Source organism: Mastomys coucha, unplaced genomic scaffold (genome assembly GCF_008632895.1).
Source record: "Mastomys coucha isolate ucsf_1 unplaced genomic scaffold, UCSF_Mcou_1 pScaffold5, whole genome shotgun sequence".
NCBI lineage: Eukaryota > Metazoa > Chordata > Mammalia > Rodentia > Muridae > Mastomys > Mastomys coucha.
Window position 1 is genome coordinate 100,893,042 of NW_022196911.1, and position 17,925 is coordinate 100,910,966.

Genomic DNA, 17,925 nt, shown 5'->3' on the forward strand with positions numbered 1-17,925 from the left:
ACTTCTTGAGTTCTTTGTATACATTGGATATTAGCCCTCTATCAGATATAGGATTGGTAAAGATCTTTACACAATTTTTTTGGTTGCCATTTTGTCCTATTGACAGTGTCCTTTGCCTTACAGAAGCTTTGCAACTTTATGAGGTCCCATTTGTCAATTACTGATCTTAGAGCATAAGCTATTGGTGTTCTGTTCAGGCAATTTTCCCCTGTGCCTATGTGCTCGAGGCTCTTCCCCACTTTCTTTTCTATTAGTTTCAGTGTATCTGGTTTGATGTGGAGGTCCCTGATCCACTTGGACTTGAGCTTTGTACAAGGAGATAGGAATCGATCAATTTGCATTCTTCTACAAGCTAACCGCCAGTTGAGCCAGCACCATCTGTTGAAAATGCTGTCTTTTTTTGACTGCATGGTTTTAGCTCCTTTGTCGAAGATCAAGTGACCATAGGTGTGTTGGTTCATTTTTGGGTCTTCAATTCTGTTCCATTGATCTACCTGCCTGTCACTGTACCAATACCATGCAGTTTTGATCACAATTGCTCTGTAGTACAGCTTAAGGTCTGGGATAGTGAGTCCACCAGAGGTTCCTTTATTGTTGAGAATAGTTTTGGCTATCCTGGTTTTTTTGTTATTCCAGTTAAATTGGCAAATTGCTCTTTCTAAGTCTGAAGAATTGAGTTGGAATTTTGATGGGGATTGCATTGAATCTGTAGATTGCCTTCGGCAAGATGGCCATTTTTACTATATTAATCCTGCCAATCCACAAACATGGAAGAACTTTCCATCTTCTGAGATCTTCAATTTCCTTCTTCAGACACTTGAAGTTCTTGTCAAACAGATCTTTTACTTGCTTAGTTAGAGTTACACCAAGGCATTTTATATTATTTGTAACATTTGTGAATTGTGTTGTTTTCCTAATTTCTTTCTCTGCCTGTTCATCCTTTGTGTAGAGGAAGGCCTCTGATTTGCTTGAGTTAATTTTATATTCAGCTACTTTGCTGAAGTTGTTTATCAGGTTTAGGAACTCTGGTGAATTTTTTGGGGTCACTTAAGTAAACTATCATATCATCAGCAAATAATGATAATTTGACTTCTTCCTTTCCAATTTTTATCCCTTTGATCTCCTTTTATTGTCTAATTGCTCTGGCTAGGACTTCGAGTACAATATTGAATAGGTAGGGAGAGAGTGGGCAGCCTTGTCTAGTCCCTGATTTTAGTGGGATTGCTTCAAGTTTCTCTCCATTTAGTTTGATGTTGGCTACTGGTTTTCTGTATATTGCTTTTACTATGTTTAACTATGGGCCTTGAATTCCTGATCTTTCCAAGACTTTTATCATAAAGGGATGTTGGATTTTGTCAAATGCTTTCTCAGCATCTAATGAGATGATCATATAGTTATTTTTCCTTGAGTTTGTTTATATAGTGAATTATGTTGATGGATTTCCATATATTGAACTATCCCTGCATCCCTGGGATGAACCCTACTTGATCATGTTGGATGATCATTTTGATGTATTCTTTGATTCTGTTTGCAAGAATTCTATTGAGTATTTTTGCATCAATATTCATAAGGTAAATTGGTCTGAAGTTTTCCTTCTTTGTTAGGTCTTTGTGTGGTTTAGGTATAAGAGTAATTGTGGCTTCATAGAATGAATTAGGTAGAGTACCTTCTGTTTCAATTTTGTGGAATAGTTTGAGGAGTATTGGTATTAGGTCTTCTTTGAAGGTTTGATAAAACTCTGCACTAAACCCATCTGGTCCTAGGCTTGTTTTGGTTGGGAGACAATTAATGACTGTTTCTATTTCATTAGCTGATATGGGACTGTTTAGATTGTTGATCTGGTCTTGATTTAACTTTGGTACCTGGTATCTGTCTAGAAAATTGTCCATTTTATCCAAGTTTTCCAGTTTTGTTGAGTATAGGTTTTTGTAGTAGGATCTCATGATTTTTTTGGATTTCCTCAGTGTCTGTTGTTATGTCTCCCTTTTCATTTCTGATCTTGTTAATTAGGATACTGTCTCTGTGCCCTCAAGTTAGTCTGGCTAAGGGTTTATCTATTTTGTTGATTTTTTCGAAGAACCAGCTCCTGGTTTGGTTGATTCTTTGTATAGTTCTTTTTGTTTCTATTTGGTTGATTTCAGCCCTGAGTTTGATTATTTCCTGCCTTTGACTCCTCTTGGATGAATTTGCTTCTTTTTGTTCTAGAGCTTTCAGATGTGCTGTTAAGTTGCTGGTGTATGCTCTCTCCAGTTTCTTTTTGGAGGCACGTAAAGCTATGAGTTTTCCTCTTAGGACTGCTTTCATTGTGTCCCATAAGTTTGGGCATGTTGTGGCTTCATATTCATTCATCTCAAGAAAGTCTTTAATCTTTTTATTTCTTCCTTGACCAAGTTATCATTGAGTAGAGTGTTGTTAAGCTTCCATGTGTATGTGGGCATTCAATTGTTTATGTTGTTATTGAGGAGCAGCCTTAATCCATGATGATCTGATAGGATGCATGGTATTATTTCTATCTTGTTGTGTCTGTTGAGGCCTGATTTGTGACCAATTATATGGTCAATTTTGGAGAAGGTACCATGAGGTGCTGAGAAGGTGGTTTCTCCTTTTGTTTTAGGATAAAAAGTTCTATAGATATCTGTTAAATCCATCTGTTTCATAACTTCTGTTAGTCTTACTTTGTCTTTGTTTAGATTCTGCTTCCATGATCTGTCCATTGCAGAGAGTGGGGTATTGAAATCTCCCACTATTATTGTGTGCGGTGCAGTGTGTGTTTTGAGCTTTAGTAAAGTTTCTTTTATGAATGTAGATGCCCTTTGATTTGGACCATAGAGGTTCAGAATTGACAGTTCATCTTGGTAGATCATACTTTGATGAATATGAAGTATCCCTCCTTATCTTTTTTGATCACTTTAGGGTGAAAGTCGATTTTATTCGATATTTGGCTACTCCAGCTTTTTACTTGGGATCATTGGCGTGAAGGATTGTTTTCCAGCCTTTTATTCTGAGGTAGCGTCTGTCTTTGTCACTGAGGTGGGCTTCCTGTATGCAACAAAATGTTGGGTCCTGTTTACATACCCAGTCTGATAGTCTATGTCTTTTTATTGGGGAATTGAGTCCATCGATATTAATAGGTATTAAGGAAAAGCAATTGTTGCTTCCTGTTATTTTTGTTGTTAGAGTTTGAATTCGATTCCTCTGGCTATCTATCTTCTTTTATTTTTGTTGGAAGATTACATTTTTGCTTTTTCAGAGATGTAGTTCCCCTCCTTGTGTTGGAGTTTTCCATTTATTATCCTTTGAAGGGCTGGATTTGTGGAAATATATTGTGTAAATTTTGTTTTGTCATGGAATACTTTGGTTTCTCCATCTATGGTAATTGAGAGTTTTGCTGGGTATAGTAGTCTGGGTTGGCATTTGTGTTCTCTTAGGGTCTGTATGACATCTGCCCAGGATCTTCTAGCTTTCATAGTCTCTGGTGAGAAGTCTGGTGTAATTCTGATAGGCCTGACTTTATATGTTACTTGACCCTTTTCCCTTACTGCTTTTAGTATTCTTTCTTTGTTTTTTACATTTGGTGTTTTGACTATTATGTGGTGGAAAGAATTTCTTTTCTGGTCCAGTCTATTTGGAGTTCTATAGGCTTCTTGTATATTTATGGGTATCTCTTTTTTTAGGTTAGGGAAGTTTTCTTCTATAGTTTTGTTGAAGATATTTACTGGCCCTTTAAGTTGGAGGTCTTCACTTTCTTCTATTCCTATTATCCTTAGGTTTGGTCTTCTCATTGTGTCCTGGATTTCTTGGATGTTTTGGGTCAGGAACTTTTTGCAGTTTGCAATTTTTTTTGACTATTGTTTCAATGTTTTCTATGGTATCTTCTGTGCCTGAGATTCTCTCTTCTGTCTCTTGTATTCTGTTGGTGATGCTTGCATTTATGTTTCCTGATTTCTTTCTTAAGATTTCTAACTCCAGAGTTATCTCTCTTAACAGTTTCTACTTCCATTTTTAGGTCCTGGATTGTTTTGCTCAATTCCTTCACCTGTTTGTGCTTTCCTGTAATTCCTTAAGGGATTTTTGTGTTTCATCTTTAAGGGCTTCTACTTGTTTACTCGTGATCTCCTGTAATTCTTTAAGGGATTTTTTTTGTTTCCTCTTTAAGGGCTTGTATGTCTTTACCTGTGTTCTCCTGTATTTCTTTAAGGGAGTTATTCATGTTCTTCTTAAATTCCACTAGCACCATCGTGAGATATGATTTTAGATCCAAATCTTGCTTTTTCAGTGTTTTGGGATATCCAGGACTTGCTGTGGTGGGAGTACTAGGTTCTGATGAAGCCAAGTCGTCTTGGTTTCTGTTGGTAAGATTCTTGTGTTTGCCTTTTACCATCTGTTGATCTCTGGTGTTAGATGTTCTTGCTGTCTCTGACTAGAGCTTGTTCCTCCTGTGGGTCTGTAAGCCTGTGTCAGCACTTCTGGGAGATCAACTCTCTTCTGGTAAAACCCGGGCACAGATGGCATTGGACCAGTTGTCCGTCCTGAGTCCTGGCGGTCAAAGCACACCCTTTAGACAGGATCTCCACTTGTGGGAAAGTTGCAGAGAGGGCTGTGGATCTGTTGTCCCTCCTAGGTGTGGATGGAAGTAGAAAGGATCCTGACCAGGCTGCCCTGCCACTTGTGAGGCCTGTGCCTCCTGGCTGGTCCCGCCTTAGAAAGTCACTAGAGAGAAAATGGTGGATCTCACTTGAATCCCTGGGTTAGAGCACTCCCTGAAGGCAGGCTCTCCACTAGCAGGGAAGGGGCAGAGAGAGCTGTGTATCCACTCCTAGGTGTAGATGGAGGTTGAGAGGATCCTGTCCTGGCTGCCCTGCCACTTGTGAAATGCTTTATCTTTTTAGCTTCCTTGTTTAGCAGACTTGCATTTGTGTTTATTCTGTAGCCAGAGTACTTTTCAAAATCTAAATTGCTTCCATTTGGTTTTGGTTCCATGTTTGTTTGTTTGTTTTTAATTAGGTATTTTCTTTATTTACATGCCATACGATATCTCCTTTCCCGGTTTCCCCTCCAAAAAAACCCTCTAAAAACCAAAAACCAAAAAACAAGGACAAGAACAAACCCCTGTTTCCTTCCCCCTACCCCTGGTCGCCACCCCACCCTCTCCTTCTTACTGGCCTTTGCATTCCCCTCCACTGGGTCATAGAACCTTCACAGGGCCAAGGGCCTCTCCTTACATTGATGACTGACTTGGCCATCCTCTACTATACATATGCTGCTGGAGCCATAAGACCCACTGTATGTACTCTTTGGTTGGTATTTTAGTCCCTGGGAGCTCTGAGGGTACTAGTTAGTACATATTGTTGTTCGTCCTAAGGGGCTGCAAACCCTTCAGCTCCTTGGGTCCTTTCTCTAGCTCCTTCCTTGGGGACCCTGTGCTCAGTCCAGTGGATGGCTGTGAGCCTCTACTTCTGTATTAGTCGGGCACTGTCTGAGCCTCTTAGGAGACAGCTATATCAGGGTGGCTTGTCCTTCATCCAGTCTCTGCTCCATAGTTAGTCTCTGCAACTCCTTCCACGGGTATTTTGTCTGAGTGAGGTAACCCAATCACAAAAGAACACACATGGTATGCACTCTCTGATAAGTGGACCTTAGCCCAGAAGATTGGAATACATGAAGAACAATCCACAAACCATAAGAAACTCAAGAAGAAGGAAGACCAAAATGTGGTTCCATGATTTTGCATGTAGTATTTACTTGGTATGGGTTTTCTTTTGGATCAACTTACCTTCCCCCCCCCCCCCCCCCCGCAGCTTGGCTCTGATGTCATCTTTCATTTCATAGAGCTTTATTCCAAGCTTATCAGTCATTAGTGAAGTGAGAAGGTTAATCTGAGATTGATCTTGTGTTTACTTTTCTAAGAGCACCAATTATGTGATAGATTTTTAATTTTGTTTACAGAGATGACAGAGTCGGCCTTTCTTGTTAAGGAATTTGCAGGAAAGTCTTTGATAACAGAGACTGGGTTTTCAGCATTGTTTCTCAGTAGCTGTAGAATGACTGGTCTTGGAAATGCTATGGATGGTGTGTTTTTTTTTTTTTTTCCAAGTGACTTTCATGAAGGCTTGAACTACTTTGTGTAACTTCAGAGTATGAAATACACAGAACTTCATTTTGAGGTTAAAAGAGAAATTACATAGATGAAAAAATAAAAACACTGATGCTTTAAATATATCTTATATTTTAAATTCTGTCAGATCAGTAGGACTGTCATTTTGGCTATAGAGGTTGTAGACCAAAAAACCTAGTTAAGAGAGAACATTAATGACTGATAAACTTGCAATACAGTTCTATGAAATGGAGTTCAGGTTCCTGCCTGACCATCCTTAATAAATGACTCTAAGCTATTAGGGGACAAAAACCCTTCCCTCTCTAAGTTCTTTGACCAGTGTTTATCACAGCAGTAGAAAGCAAACTAGAATATCTGTTATCATCTGTTTGCCATGAACTTAAATAAATTATTTAAATATTTTTTGAAATAAGCAAGTAATCATTGCAAATAGAAAATATTTTACTTCTGCCAGAGTTTTGGTTCAGGTAAATTTTTGGCACACGGTTTGCCTGAAGTAGACTCTGAACAAATTGATTTTTATGTATTTCTTTGTTTCTGGGACAGGTTCTTTATTATGTGTCTCTGGCTTTCCTGGGACTCTCTGTTTAGCCCAGGATAGACTCAAACTCATGGAGATCCACATGTCTCTACCTTCTGAGTGCTGGGATTAATGATGTGCACCACCTCACCCATCCCTTTATGTATGTGTTTTGTAACAGCATATTGCACATCTTTATCTCTTTAGAGATCATGGAAGCTGCTGACATCTTGTCGCAGGTTGAAGATGGCAAGATTGCTGTATCTGACTTGGAGCGTGCCTTGAATTGTTTGAATCTTAATTTAACTGAAGAGGACTTTAAAGAAGTTCTTAAACATTGTGATATTGGTGGTGAGATATTAAGTTTTCAAAAATTTTCTTCAAAGTGTCTTTATTTTTCCTACTCCTGGGAAATATAATATATTATATATTTATATCTAAATATTATATTATTATATTATATACTATACATATTATATTTATATGTAAATATAATATATAAATAAAATTATATACAAATATAATACACATATCTATTATTAATAAATATGTTAATAGACAAATATTTATACATATTGTATAATATATAAAACCACTATATATTAATATATAATAAATATAATGATTATATAGTTAAAATGAGAAATTGAGTCATGCTATTGGAAGCGTAGGTGGACATCAGTGAGAACCAGTCCTACTAATTTATATATTTATTGACATATCTAACTGCTCATATTCATCTGGTTATGATATATACTTACTAGATATTTACTATTCATTTCTTATAAGCCTGAATGGGAAAATACTACACATTGTAGAAAATACTATCTTGATATAGAATCTTTCTTTAGAGGAGATCCATCATCACTTGTCATTTTATAGTACTTGCCACATTTTGATTTTTTAATCAAACAAAATAAAGTGCATTTTTAGGACTGTAATGATTTTGTTTGAGTAATTGTTTCCAAGTGGCTCCATATTTACCTTTGTTTCCCTCCACTACCTTCAGGAATAAGTGCTTGATTACGTCATGACTTATATGTGTGTGAATATAATTTTATGTGTATGTATATTATATGTATATTTAGTTTTGGAAATTGAAGATGCTGAATTTCATTGGTTGCAGGTCATCTTTTATTTTGGGACTCTCGGTGTTGTTTTTTTCCCCTGTGGGAGTCCCATGAGTTCTAGGTTGGGAGGTGCCTGTCTCATGTGCTTTAGTTATTGATTTGATTAGCTCCTCTAGATTATTTTTTATCTGTATCAGTTTTTATCTTATTTGGTCATTTAGGCCTACTTATTTATACTGTCAGTGAACAAACCTTCCAAGGTTATGTCTTAAGATTTGTTTTTGTTTGTGTCTATGTGTGTGTGTCTATGAGAATGTAGACCCTATGTGCAGGTGTCTGACGCTGGAAGAGGGTGTTAGATCTGTGGTGCTGGAGTTAAGGAGGCTGTGAAATTCTGGGCATGTGTGCTGGGCACTAAAGTTGGACCTCTGATTTTGCCATGTACAAATGATTTAAATTTAGTCTCCAGACAAACATAAGATTCAGAGTGGACCTTCAGATTCCCAGAGGAGGTTTTTCTCCACTTTATGCCATATTGGGTGTTTTAGGCCTCTTTCACACTAAGTTAGTGAGCATACACTTTCATTTTTTAATTTTAAATTTTCATTTTTACTTTTACTTATGTGAACGCATATGTCTGTGTATGTGCTCCATGTGTGCAGGTGCCTGATAAGCCCACAAGAGGGTACAGGATCCTTTGGAGCTGGAGTCAATGTGGTTGTAAACTACTGGACATGGGTGCTTGGGAACTGAAGTTGGGCACTTCAAAGGAACAGGAACCTCTCAACTTCTGAGACTCTCTCTCCAACCCCAACATGTCTCCTTTTACTCATTGAAAGAAGTTTTTTATGCATCCCAGTTTACTCAATATACACTCTAACTCCCATTTTAGCATAGACTCAGGTCTTTTTTTATAATTCGACATGAACACCAGGGTAAACTACCTAGTCATTTCTGAGTCTTAATTTTACTAACTCACTGATCACCAATCTATATCTTAGTTCTTTGTTAACCTTACTTAAAAAAAAAAGATTTATTTATTTATTTTACATATGTGAGTACATTGTCGCTCTCTTCTGACATACGAGAAGAGGGCATAGGATCCCATTACAGATGGTTGTGAGCCACCATGTGGTTTCTGGGAATTGAACCTCTGGAACAGCAGTTGGTGCTTTTAACCACTGAGCCATCTCTCCAGTCCCCTCTTATTTTCTTTACAAATCTTTTCTCCAGTCATAGATTTTATGGACTACTTCCTGGGGTTTATGTTGGGATGTTTTCTGTGTTGCCCACATTCTCGTTTCATTAGTGTTCCAACTCTTTCAAGACATCTGGGGCTGTGTAACAATGTGTGTATATGTCTGTAGTCAATACTGCCACTCATCAGTGTGTGTACATGTAGTGAAAACTGTCACTACATCAGTATATGTATATGTAGTTAACATTGTCACTCACCAGTGTGTGTATATGTCTGTAGTCAACACTGCTACTCACTATTGTGTGTATATGTAGTTAACATTGTTACTCACCAGTGTGTGTATATGTCTGAGTCAACACTGCCACTCATCAGTGTGTGTATATATGTAGTTAGCACTGCCACTCATCAGTGTATGTGTGTGTGTGTTTGTGTGTGTGCCTATAGTTAACACTGCCACAAATCAGTGTGTGTGTTTGTGTGTGTGCCTATAATTAACACTGCCACTCATCAGTGTGTGTGTTTGTGTTTGTGTGTGTGCCTATAGTTAACACTGCCACTCATCAGTGTGTGTGTGTGTTTGTGTGTGTGCCTATAGTTAACATTGCCACTCATCAGTGTGTGTGTGTGTGTGTGTGTGTTTGTGTATGTGCCTATAGTTAACACTGCCACTCATTCAGTGTGTATGTGCTAACATTGCCACTCCTGCAATGAGACTGGATCAGTTTAAATAACCACCTCTACAGCAAGGTCTTGTCATTTGAACAAGTTAACTTCTCTTCGTTTTCATCTTTTAACACTGGCATATTAGTGATACACAAACATGTAATTTAGTGATACACATGTAATTTTGTGAAGATTAAAGTAACTAATACATATAAAATATCATGTATAAGAAACTAAAATATTATTTAATATTAACTGGATAAATCATATAAAAATGTTAGATATTCTACTGAAATAGTCTCTATAATTTGAGAAAAGTGAATAAAATGAGCTTTATATAGTTATTATGAATTAGAATCTTAACTTTATGTGCTGATTAATACAAGGTTTTTTAATGTCAAATATGTTCGACTCTGACCTTCCAGATAACATGGATGTGGACTTACAAGATTTCTTAATGAAACTGAAAGATACTCCAAGCTTTAAAGACTCTGTAGGTATGTGAACACTTCTGGTTCAAGAGAGTGACTGGAAAATTGCTTTATAATCTATAAAAATTTACCTTAGATGTGTACTTTAAAGACTTAAGAGAGTGTGTGTGTGAGTGTGTGTGTGTACATGCATATGTGCATAAGCCTGGCCATGTAGGCATCCATTGAGGCTAGAGACACTGAGTCCCTTGGAGCTGGAATTTCAGGTGGATGTGAGTCCCTCAACATGTGTGATGGAACTGAACTTGGATCCTCTGTAAGAGCTTTATGTGCTCTTAACTACTGAGTTCCTAGCTCCTGGATGTTTGTTTTTAATTGATAAGTAATTTATAACCATATACCTTGTCCTTTAAAATGTGTAACTTATTGGTTTTTAGCTACAAGTATTCACTAAAAGTTCAACTCATCTTGTTTTATAATTTCCATATTTTCTTACGGATCACTTATTTTTTTCCAGGTCTCACAAAACTATTAACATACGCAGACTTAAGTCCTCATATGCTCTGGTTTGAAATGTCCTCTTCTGTCTGCTATTCAGCTAGCTCTTGTCTCAGGACTTCTTCACTTCTATTCTGTGGCTCATGTGCTTCCTGAATCTGTATTTTTCCTTGCTATGATTTATCCTGTACTTTGTCAATGTCCATTTTTTCCATGAGATTCACAGACAAGAAACACAAGAGTTTGGAGTTTGGAGTCTTTAAATGCTTATAAATACCTGTTTTCTCCCTTTGTCTTCTTTGTTATCTGTCTGGTATATTTATTACTTTTCTTAATGCTGTAACAAATTACCAGGCAAAGTTAGCTTGAGGAAAGAAGAGCTTGTTTTAGCTTTGTAGTCATTTGAGATCCAGTCCATCACGGTGGGGATGGTATGGCGGTAGGAGCATGAACCAGCCGGTCACACTGAGTTCACAGCCAAGAAGCAGAGAGAGATGAGAGCTGGAGCTCAGCTTGCTTTCTTCTTTTTATTCAGTTGGAGACCCTAGCCCCTGCGATGGTGCAGCCCACACTTGGGGAAAGGGGGCGGTCTTCCGGTTTAATCTTTCTGGACCCCATCCCCACCCCCATAGACCTACCCAGAGATGTATTTCCATGGTGATTGTAACCCTGTCAGGCTGAAAGTCAAGATTCATGGTTACAAACTGGTTAGTAAATGCTACATTTATTAAAATGCTTTCCATTTAGCAGTTGTTAATAAATGGAAGATGATTCTGTGTCTGGAGTTGTTTGCCTTCCTATCCAGCAGCCATACTTTCTACTTAGTCTATATATTTTGTAATATATATGCTATATATCTCATGTGTATATTATATATGATATGTATATTACATATAACATATACATACACACATATGTATGTATATATATAAATACACATATGATATGTACTCTCAGTTGTGGTCAACATGAGCAAAAGCTAGAGGAGGAAGCTTCCTGTATTAACTGAAGCCTACTAATTATATCTCACAAGAGCAGTATTTTTTGATAACTTAGAACAAAATGGTGGCATGTTTGCATTTTACCCATCAGGTTAACCTTCTTGTTATATCATCTATTTTGTCCCAGCAACACAGCCTTAAGCTAGACAATGTAGTGTAATGTTCATTTAAAGGTTATTTGTAGTGCTTCCTGGTGGTCTCAGAGACCACATATGAAGGGTTAAATGGTCCAAGGGATAGCTTGACTTTCCAATGCATCTGTCTGAAAAGGTATGGTAGTTAAAAGCTTTGGGTTTGGACCTGTATTTCCCGAGCCTAATTCTTGTTCTTAGCACATAATTACCAATGTCATTTACTTTTGCTAGCCTAAGTAAGATTCTTCATCTGAAAAATGGGAATAATAATGATCACGTCAATAATTATTGTGAGATTAAATAGTTAAAGCGAGAATGCTTTGAACAGTGTCCAGCACTAAAGTTTTAATAATTTTTGGCTCCTGTTTTTAAAATTATATTCAAAGTCTCATATACTGTCCCATTGTTTTATGCAGCATGAGCCAAGTGGTAGGCGATGCACAGCGTCTGCTGTTGACATATTCTCTCCTGTTGTCTTTTCGTAGTCACACAGCTGCTGCTAGCTACTCCCCAGGTTGTCGAGAAGGATCTAATTGATGTCTCTGACTTAAAGAAGTTATTGTCAAATAATGACCTTTATTCAGCTAAAGCCGTACTGTCTGAAGTATTAAAACATGTTCCTGAAGATGGTTTGTACTTTTAATCTATCTACCTTAAATGGGTTGCTCTCTATAGGTGAAGGAGGAAGATGCCTGGGTGGAGCACACAGGATGGAGGGTAAACCTGTACAAATTACAGTGTGATGGCTGGTCCCACTATCCTGCTGGTATGCCAACTTAGAGCTCCACAGAGCCAAATCCAGCAGGGAATCCATGGCCATCCTGCCCCAGTGGGAAGCCAGTGGTAGCACTTATGAAGTGAGATTATCTTGTTGTGAACTGACTGCCCTGGGCTGTGTCAACCAGAATTGTATCTGTAGAGGAGAGTGGGTTCCTGGACACCAAGCCAGGTGCTCACCCATCAGAAGCTGAATCATAATGCGCTTCATGGATGATAGGGAATTCTGCATTTGGTAGCTGCTCCTATGAGAGCTTGGTATCAATGTATAAGTTAACTGCATTCTTTTAGTAACGGGTATAGTCGAGCATTATCTTTATTAAATTCTTAAATAGTTAGTAGAACTCACAAGTAGAGACATGTACTGAGAGGCTTTTAAAACAAGGTTTATTTTAAATGTGTGTGTGTGTGTGTGTGTGTGTGTGTGTGTGTGTGTGTGTGTGTGTGTATGTGTGTGTGATCATTAGGAACAGAGTCACAGGGAGTTGTGGGCTGACTGACATTGGGTGCTGGAAATCCAGCTCAGGTTCTCTGGGAGAGTGATTTATACTCTTAACCACTAAACCATCTCTTCAGAACCAGTTGAGAATGAGGTTAAAATATTATTCTTGCACTGTCTGAAAGGTAGCAAAAATAACTGAATTATTATTTTAATGCAGAGAAATACAATGGATCTTATTCCATTATAAAGGAAGCAAAATTCCCAAGATAACAGAAAAATACTCTAATAATAGCATCCTTTTTGGAGCGATGACTCTTTCCTCCAACATTTGATACTTTTTGGTAGGACTTCATCCTTAACTGACTTCTTCCTCCATACCTACAAACACTATTCTCTTCCAGAGTTTGTCCTCTAACTCACAGGCAGTACCATTTTTAGACTGCCATTAGTGGTCCCAGGCATTTAAATCTAAAACCTGATGTTTCAGCTCTCCAGAGACTAGGGTTCTGAGCCTTCAGATCTTGGACATATTTCCAGTTGTTCCCTACTTAACACAGGACTCTCTTCTTATGGATAGATTCTAGTCAATTCCCACCTGATTTTTCACTTTGATATGGGTTCTGTGGTTGACTGGTCCTAGTTGTTTTTTTTTTTTTTTTAACCTTCCCCAGTATGTGCACATAAAATGTGTGAAATTCTACATATTAGTTATGCAATAGGCATAGACTTTTGCTTGCTTTGTATGGGACTTTGGAGATCATGTGGAGAGATTAAATTTAGGTAGTTTATCATTGTCTTAGTTAGGGTTTCCATTGCTGTAAAGAGACATGAGAATCACAGTAACTCTTATCAAGAACAACCTTTAATTGGGGCTAGCTTACAGGTTCAGAGCAGTGTCCAGGCAAGACATGATGCCAGAGAAGGAGCTGAGAGTTCTACATCTAGATTGGCAGGCAGCAGGAAGTGAAGTCAGTTGAACTTCTAAGACTTCTAAATCCCGCAACCTCTAGTGACACATTTCCTCCAAAAAAGCCACACCTACTCCAACAAGGCCACACCTCCTAACAGTGCCTCTCCCTATGGGTCTATGGGACCATTTTTATTCAAACCACTACAATTCTTACCATAAGCAGTGATCTTTTTTTTCTCTAAAAGTTGTTTCTCCATTATCATTACCGTATAGGACTTTTCTGGACAGTTTTGTTCCTAACTACCACCTTCCTTGAAAATTTAATCTTGTAGACATGCTACATGTCTGATTGTAAACTGCAAATCATTGTAGTATCTAAGATTATTCTTTTCTTTAAAAGCCAATTTTATTTTGTGAGGGTTATATCACAAAGGATATTGTGAGGATTTTGTAAGGAGTGTACTTTGTGTGTGCCACTGAATTCTGTTTACTTAAACATTAGCATGCTTGCACAACTAATGTTGGTAGATAGTCTCTATAGTCTCTACATGCTAACCTGTAACAGGATTGGTACTTCACAGGTTTGAAGAGTTTTATTTATTGAAGTGGTCAGGTATTCTAACAAGAAAGACCTCTTTTGTCAAGTTGTAGAAAGTAAATGGAAAAAGACAAGATTGAAAGATGGAAAAAGACATCATAGTTTTTTTTAATGATGCTATTTTAATAGCATATATTATCATGAATGTGGTAAAATCAATAAATATTTGGAAAGAAATAGAACTACATATTTCTGATAATGTAAGAGTCAAGAGAGAAGAAAGTCTTGACTTGAGTGTTTCCTTGAATTCTTATGTATTTAGAAACATTATTTCCTTCAGCTAAATTTTCCCTTGCATTACAGAAGAGGGCAAAATTGCCATTGAAGAATTTGTGAATGAGTTTGGGGATATCTTGAGAACTCTAAAATCTGCACGTGAGTTTTACTTAGAATTTATTTATTTTCATTAATTAATTTATTTATTCACTTTACAACTGGATAACACTTCCTCCCTCCTCTCTTCCCAGTTCTGCCCTTACAAATTCCTCCCCCCCAATACTCCCTCCCCTTCTCCTAAGAAAAGGGGGAGCTCCCCTTGGGTACTGTCCCACCCTGAGGCATCCAGTCTCAGCAAGACTAAGTGCTTCCTCTCCCACTGAGGCCCAACCCTGCAGTCAAGTTAGGGGAAAGGAATCCAATGGCAGGTAACAGAGTCAGAGACAGACCCAGTTCCAATTGTTAGGGGACCCACATGAAGACCAAGGGGCACATCTGATCTAAATGTGTAAGGGGCTAGGTCCAGCCCCTATGCTTTTTGGTTGGTAGTTCAGTCTCTGTGAGTCCCCATGGGCCCCTTTGGTTGGTAGTTCAGTCTTTGTGAGCCCTTATGGGCCCAGGGTAGTTGGCTCTGTAGGTCTTCTTGCTGTGTCCCTCTGTCTTGCTCAGTTCTACTTGCAACTCTTCCCCAGCTCCACCTGGTATTTGGCTATGGGTCTCTGTATCTGTTTCCATCTGCTGCTAGATGAAGCCTTTCTGGAGACAGTTATGCTAGATTCATGTGTGCAAGCATAACAAAGTATCATCTCTCACATGAGATAGGTCTCAAATTGGGGCAGTCAATAGTTTGCCACTCCTTCAATCTATGTTCCATCTTATCCCTGTGTATCTTCTAGGCAGGACAAATTTTGGGTTGGAGGTTTTATAGGTTGGTTGATGTCCCTCTCCTTCCACTGGAAATCATGCCTGGCTACAAAAGGTTTCCATATCCCTTGTTGGTAGGAATTTTAGCTAGGGTCACCTCCATAGATTCCCCAGAGCCTCCCTGGTCCCAGGTCTCCAGCTAGTCCCAGAGATGCCCCCTACCAATTTCTGTTCTCACTCCCAGCCCTCTCTTGCTTCTTCTTTCCCCACACCTGATCACTATCCCCTTTCCCTTCCTTGCCCTCTCTCCTACCCAGTTCCCTCTCTCCATTTACCTCTGATGACTATTTTGTTTTCCCTTCTGAGTGAGATTCATGAATCCTTCCTTGAGCCCTCCTCATTATTAGTTTCTTTGTATTGTAGCATGGTTATCCTGTGCTTTATGACTAATGTACATGAGTACAAACTATATGTGTCTTTCTGGGTCTAGGTTATTTCACCCAGGATGATATTTTCTAGTTCTATCCACTTACCTGCAAATTTCATGATGTCCTTGTTTTAAATAGCTGAGTAGTATTCCATTGTGTGGTTTTACCACATTTTCTGTATCCATTCTTCAGTTGATGGACATCTAGGTTTTTCTTTCCAGTTTCTGGCTGTTACAAATAAAGCTACTATGAATATAGTTGAGCAAGTGTCCTTGTGGTATAGTGGGGAATCTTTTGGGTATATTCCCAGGAGTGGTATATATGGGTCTTTGGGTAAAACTATTCCCAATTTTCTGAGAAACTGCCAAACTGATTTCCAAAGTGGCTGTACAAGTTTGCATTCTTACCAGCAATGGAGGAGTGTTCCAATGCTCCACATCTTAGCCAGCATGTGCTGTCACTTGAGTTTTTGATCTTAGCCATTCTGATTGATATAAAGTAGAATCTCAAGTGTCTTTTTGAATTGCATTTCCCTGACGACTAAGGGTGTTAAGCATTTCTTTGGTCATTCAAGATTCCTCTGTTGAGGATTCCCTATTTAGCTCTGTACCCCGTTTTTAATTGAGTTACTTGGTTTGTTAGTATCTAATTTCTTGAGTTATTTTTATATTTTGGGTATTGGTCCTCTGTTGAATGTAGGGTTAGTGAAGATCTTTTCCCATTTTGTAGGCTGCCATTTTGTTCCTTTGTCCTATTGATGGTGTCCTTAGCCTTGCAAAAGCTTTTCGGTTTCATGAGGCCCCATTTATTAATTGTTGATCTTAGTGTCTGAACCATTGGTGTCTGTTCAGGAATTTGTCTCATGTGCCAATGTGTTCAAGGCTATTCCCCCACTTTTTCTTCTATGAGATTTAGTGTTTCCTGATATGCTAGGGTCTTTTTCTCCACTTGAACTTGAGCTTTGTGCCAGGTGATAGGTATGGATTTCTTCTCATTCTCCTACAGGCAGGCATGCAGTTAGTCCAGCCCCATTTATTGAAGATGGTTTCATTTTTCCATTGCACGGTTTTGGCTTCTTTGTCAAATATCAAGTGTCCATAGGTGTATGGATTTATTTCTGTGTCTTCAATTCTATTCCAGTGATCAACCTACCTACTTTTATGCCAATACTATGCAATTTTTATTATTGCTCTGTAATATAGCTTGAAATTAGGGATGGTGATACCGCTGGGAGTTCTTTTATTGTACAAGAGGAAGTTCTTTTATTGTATAAGATTGTTTTACCTACCTTGGATTTTTTGTTTTTCTGTATGAAGTTGAGAGCTATTCTTCCAAGGTCTGTAAAAGAGTTGTGTTTGAATTTTGATAGGAACTTGAAGTTCTTGTCATACAAGTCTTTTGCTTGCTTTGTTAGAGTTACACAAAAATATTTTTTATTATTTGTGGTTTTTGTAAAGGGTATTCTTTCACTGAATTCTTTCTCAGCCTGTTTAGCTTTTGTATAAAGGAGGGCTACTTTTTTTTTTTTTTTGAGTTGATTTTTGTATCCAGTCACTTTGCTGAAGGTGTTTATAAGTTGTAGGAGTTCTCTGATAGAATTTTTGGGTCACTTATGTATACTATCATATCATATGTGAATAGCAATACTTTGACTTTTTCCTTCCAAATTTGTATTCCCTTGATCCCCTTTAGTCATCTTATTGCTCTGGCTAGAACTTCAATATGTCAAATAGATTATCTTGTTTTGTTTCTGATTTATTTGAATTGCTTTAAGTTCCTCTCCATTTAATTTGATGTTGGCTATTAGTTTGCTGTATATTGTTTTTTATTATGTTTAGCACTTTGTATCCCTGATCTCTTGAAGACTCTTTTTTTTATTAGATATTTTCTTTATTTACATGTAAATTTCTCCTTTCCCAGTTTCCCCTCCAAAAAACAAACAAACAAACAAACAAAAACAACAAGAATAAACCCCTGTTGCCTCCCCCTCCTCATGCCTGCCACTCTACCCTCTCCCACTTATTGGCCCTGGCATTTCCCTACACTGGGGCACAGAACCT

At 38.0% G+C, this 17,925-nt stretch overlaps 1 protein-coding gene across 1 annotated transcript in view; it reads left to right on the forward strand.

Moving 5' to 3' along the window:
- Window positions 1–17,925, forward strand: part of Efcab13 (EF-hand calcium binding domain 13) — a 110,355-nt gene that overhangs the window by 60,595 nt on the left and 31,835 nt on the right. The window contains exons 23-26 of the mRNA XM_031354079.1: window positions 6,843–6,986; window positions 9,992–10,063; window positions 12,116–12,259; window positions 14,661–14,732. Coding sequence (XP_031209939.1) covers window positions 6,843–6,986; window positions 9,992–10,063; window positions 12,116–12,259; window positions 14,661–14,732 — 432 coding nt within the window. The remainder of the gene's footprint in view (window positions 1–6,842; window positions 6,987–9,991; window positions 10,064–12,115; window positions 12,260–14,660; window positions 14,733–17,925) is intronic.